Raw genomic sequence first — 3,691 nt, 5'->3', positions numbered from 1 at the left:
TCTGTCTGTCTGTCTGTCTGTCTGTCTGTCTGTCTGTCTGTCTGTCTGTCTGTCTCTTTTCTTTGCACAAAATGACTTCATGTGACCCCCGCCGCATTCAATATCTCGACTTTTATTAAAAATAGATGGGTATTTTTTTTTCAACAAAAGCAAGACAAATGGATAAACTTCAAGATGATACCAATAAATTCGTATACCCAAATATTGACAAGTGCCAGATTCCACCGCGTGGTGATGTACGTATTCACTGTCTATGTTCCAGTGCGGCCAACGTCCCCCCACCCTGTGGTGTCTTCAAGAACTGCACCAACATAAACGACGGTCACTACGCTGACACAGACAACAGCTGCAAGTCTTACTACACCTGCATCAGTGGCCAGTTCGTTGGCCACAACTTCTGCCCTGCTGGTGAGTATCTGCCACGCTACAGGCAACTACTAATGCACTTACCACTTTTTTTTTTCAATTACTGTATGTGTTTTTACTGCAACTTTGACAAAATTTAGAGCACACATTTCTTTTTAATTCTATAATATGATAAATTGCAAATAGATAGCATGTATTATAGTGTTAATTCCTGCTCAAAAGCATGCTCTGTGCGTTTTACAGCTCTTATTGTTACCTCAGCAGACATAATAACATTATAAATTAAGCTCAGCTTACTGGGAAGCACACAGTGTCAGCTACCACTTCAGAGGCTCTAAACACTACCTTACTAACAGAAGCTTTCGCTTTCTATTGCAAAGACACTCATGGGTGATGTGAGGAAGATCCGTGCCAAATGCCTTTCCCAAAGACACAACGTCAGGCCCAGCTGAGCTTCGGACCACCCCCCCCCCACCCCAACCCCCCAAACCCCAACCTCACGACTCCATTTAAGTCATGCCGAGTCCGAGAACATAACAAAACACTTATATAAATGAAACAGTGCACCGTTAGTTATAATGGCATCATGCTGGACTACTATGCTAATGGCTTTGTTTCGAATTCCTGACAGGGATCTGAGCCCGAGTCACAGCTTGAATGTATTTGGCGCTAGTTGTTAACGTTCTATGCGCTCATAGACGGTGTTTCGATATCTTACGAAGCGGGCTGTTTAGACCCTGTTTGATTTTGGATATGTGAGACACAACATATTATATAATGACGCTGTAAGTTAATGTGACCTTCCCTCCGGGAGTCGAACCCAATGTGTTTTGATCGAAGGAGAAGAGCCTTACAATTTTAGGACAAACACAAGAAACTCAAATTTGACAACAGAAACGTTAAGCAAGCCTTTCTTCTATTCCATTCAGATATCAGCTTTCATTGATTTTATTTATTCATTTGTCCTACCCATGAATACACAAGCAATGTCAAGCCTCCAGCGCAAAAAGTCGTGTAAAAATCAATCATATTATAGTATATCATACTCTGCCCACATACCCCTCCATCCCACTAAAAATGAATGGCTGGGATTGAGAGGAGGGGGGGGGGGCGGAATATGTAAAATTATATAAGTTTAATGGCTCTGGCATCACTGTAAGGTTATTTAAGAGGCCAGACCTCCAAATTTAACGTCCATCTCCGATATGAGATTGGGGGGAAAGGTGAGGGGGGGAGGAGGGGGAGGGGAAAAAAAAAAAAAAAGGTGCTACTTCCCATCATGGGATGCAACTTCTGGAGTGATTGAAAAATGAATAGACAAAGGTCATTTTTATGATGATAACATCCCTTCTTTGTTTGCTGCACAGTTCTAATTAACAATCCCATATTCAATGGCCAGCAGCCGAACAGAAATAAAGTTATGAGTCTACAAACTTTTGAATTTTATTTTATATCAGTTTCCATTTTAGTGCGTGGTTGACGGATACTCTGGTGTGGTTTGCTCCGTCTTCCCTATCAAAGATCTATAGTCTTTATCTCTCCTCATTTTTTGTGTTAATTACTCTCCTGTACCACGTTTAATCTTTAGGACTTATATGACCGTTTTGTATTGCAGGTGCCGCAAAACTCTTACTAAATCTTAACAAAGTTTATATTATTATTTTTTTTAACTCACCCATTTTTCCCGTGAACTTCTTAAATGATTGATCTGAGTCTAGTAGGGCGTAAAAGTACGAAAACAACAGGCGTCACAAACTGTTTGAATGTTGCAGCTCTGATATTCAACGAGGCTCAACAGAGCTGCGATTGGCCCAAAGCAACCCCGCCCCCCTGCGGCACAGCCTCTAGCTAGGAGAAAGACAGTCTCGAGACGAGTGGGACGTCAAATGAAATGGTTTTGGGTAACTGCACACTGTTGCACCGTGAAGTGAAATAATCAAATACGATGAAATAACAACGACACCGCCACCCTCCCCCAAAAACCAACAACAAACAAACAAAAATAAAACCAAAAAAAACTGAGTTTGTTCTTTTTGGAAATCTGTTGTCATTATTAGTTAAATGACGCATACCCCCCCCCCCCCCAATCGCCCCCCCTCTCTCTCTCTCTCTCTCTCTCTCTCTCTCTCTCTCTCTCTCTCTCTCTCTCTCTCTCTCTTCCCCCCTTCTCTCTCTCTTTCTCTGACTTTATCTTTCTCTCTCCCTCTCTTTCTACCCCTCTCTATCCCTTCTCTCTCCCTCCTCTCTCTCTCTTTCTATATTGTGTGTGTGTGTGTGTGTGTGTGTGTGTGTGTGTGTGTGTGCGTGCGTGCGTGCATATGTGTTTGTGTGTGTGTATGTGTGTGTGTGTGTGTGTGTGTGTGTGTGTGTGTGTGTATGGTGTGTTTTGTGTTTTATTAGACCTATAGGCACATTACACCACGTGCTGATGAACCATGGTTATATTCTCAAAGCTCTTAAGCCCCTGAAGAATCTGGCTGGGTTTCGTGAAAGTTCCATCTAAAACGACAATCATTAGAAGCTCAAACCAGTATACTGTGCACAGTGGACTCGGGGGCTCTCCTGGCCTAAAGGTTAAGGTGTTTGCCTCTCATTCAAAGGTCCCGGGTTCGAATCCGGGAAAATGACCGAAACATTTTCTTCGCTAAAATCGTCTCCTTTCACATTATTTCCTGCTCTCTAGCAATGTTCTGTCGTTCCTTCACGCTGCTGTCTTTCAACCAAATCCCTGATCTTCTGGTGCTAAAGATCTACACCTAGCCTTCTCGGACAAGGGCGAAAAATATCGGAAGTCCCGTGTGCAAGTTGCGCCCGTTAAAGATCCTTTGGTGGTCTCAAATCGACAAGTGTAGGCTTTGGCCGCCTCCCGGGCAAAATTCTAAATTTCCTACCAACTGAAAATGTTTGGTGTGTTCGGCGCGCTCATATGACCTCATGCAGTTGCGAGAGCCTTAGAACACTAACAACCCCCCCCCCTCCCCCCAAAAAAAAAGAACCCCCCCCCCCCCCAAAAACCCGTAACTTTAAAATTGTTGACCTACGATATTAAATGCCTCGGTGGATATAAGCGTACCATGGAATTGGTCACAAAGAAGGTATTAAGTTGGTGCAGTTTTGGTTAGGTAAGGGAAATTAACGGACAGGGTTACATCGATGCAGCCTTTGAATCCTGGTCACAAACTTTATAAAGAATATTAGAGGGGGAGACACGAAATGAAATTGGGGATCTAACTAAATTCCACAGTAAGAATAGGAGGGAGCAACAGAAGAGGGCGCTTATTTTGCTGCATAAGCGGCATCGAGTTGCTTTACATATTTTATATGT

At 43.0% G+C, this 3,691-nt stretch overlaps 1 protein-coding gene across 1 annotated transcript; it reads left to right on the top strand.

Moving 5' to 3' along the window:
* Positions 1–262: 262 nt before the first annotated feature.
* LOC101850240 (chondroitin proteoglycan 2) lies at positions 263–2,388 on the top strand (the record flags this gene model as incomplete). The annotated part of the gene is given in 2 exon segments (XM_013081211.1): positions 263–408; positions 2,139–2,388. Coding segments are annotated over 2 exon segments (226 nt in total), but the record flags the coding sequence as incomplete, so codon positions are not given.
* Between the last annotated feature and the right edge of the window lie 1,303 nt (positions 2,389–3,691).

This window comes from Aplysia californica, unplaced genomic scaffold (genome assembly GCF_000002075.1).
Source record: "Aplysia californica isolate F4 #8 unplaced genomic scaffold, AplCal3.0 scaffold00121, whole genome shotgun sequence".
In the NCBI taxonomy this organism is placed as follows: domain Eukaryota; kingdom Metazoa; phylum Mollusca; class Gastropoda; order Aplysiida; family Aplysiidae; genus Aplysia; species Aplysia californica.
Note: the sequence above shows the minus strand (reverse complement) of the source record. Positions and strands in the feature narration are given on the sequence as shown.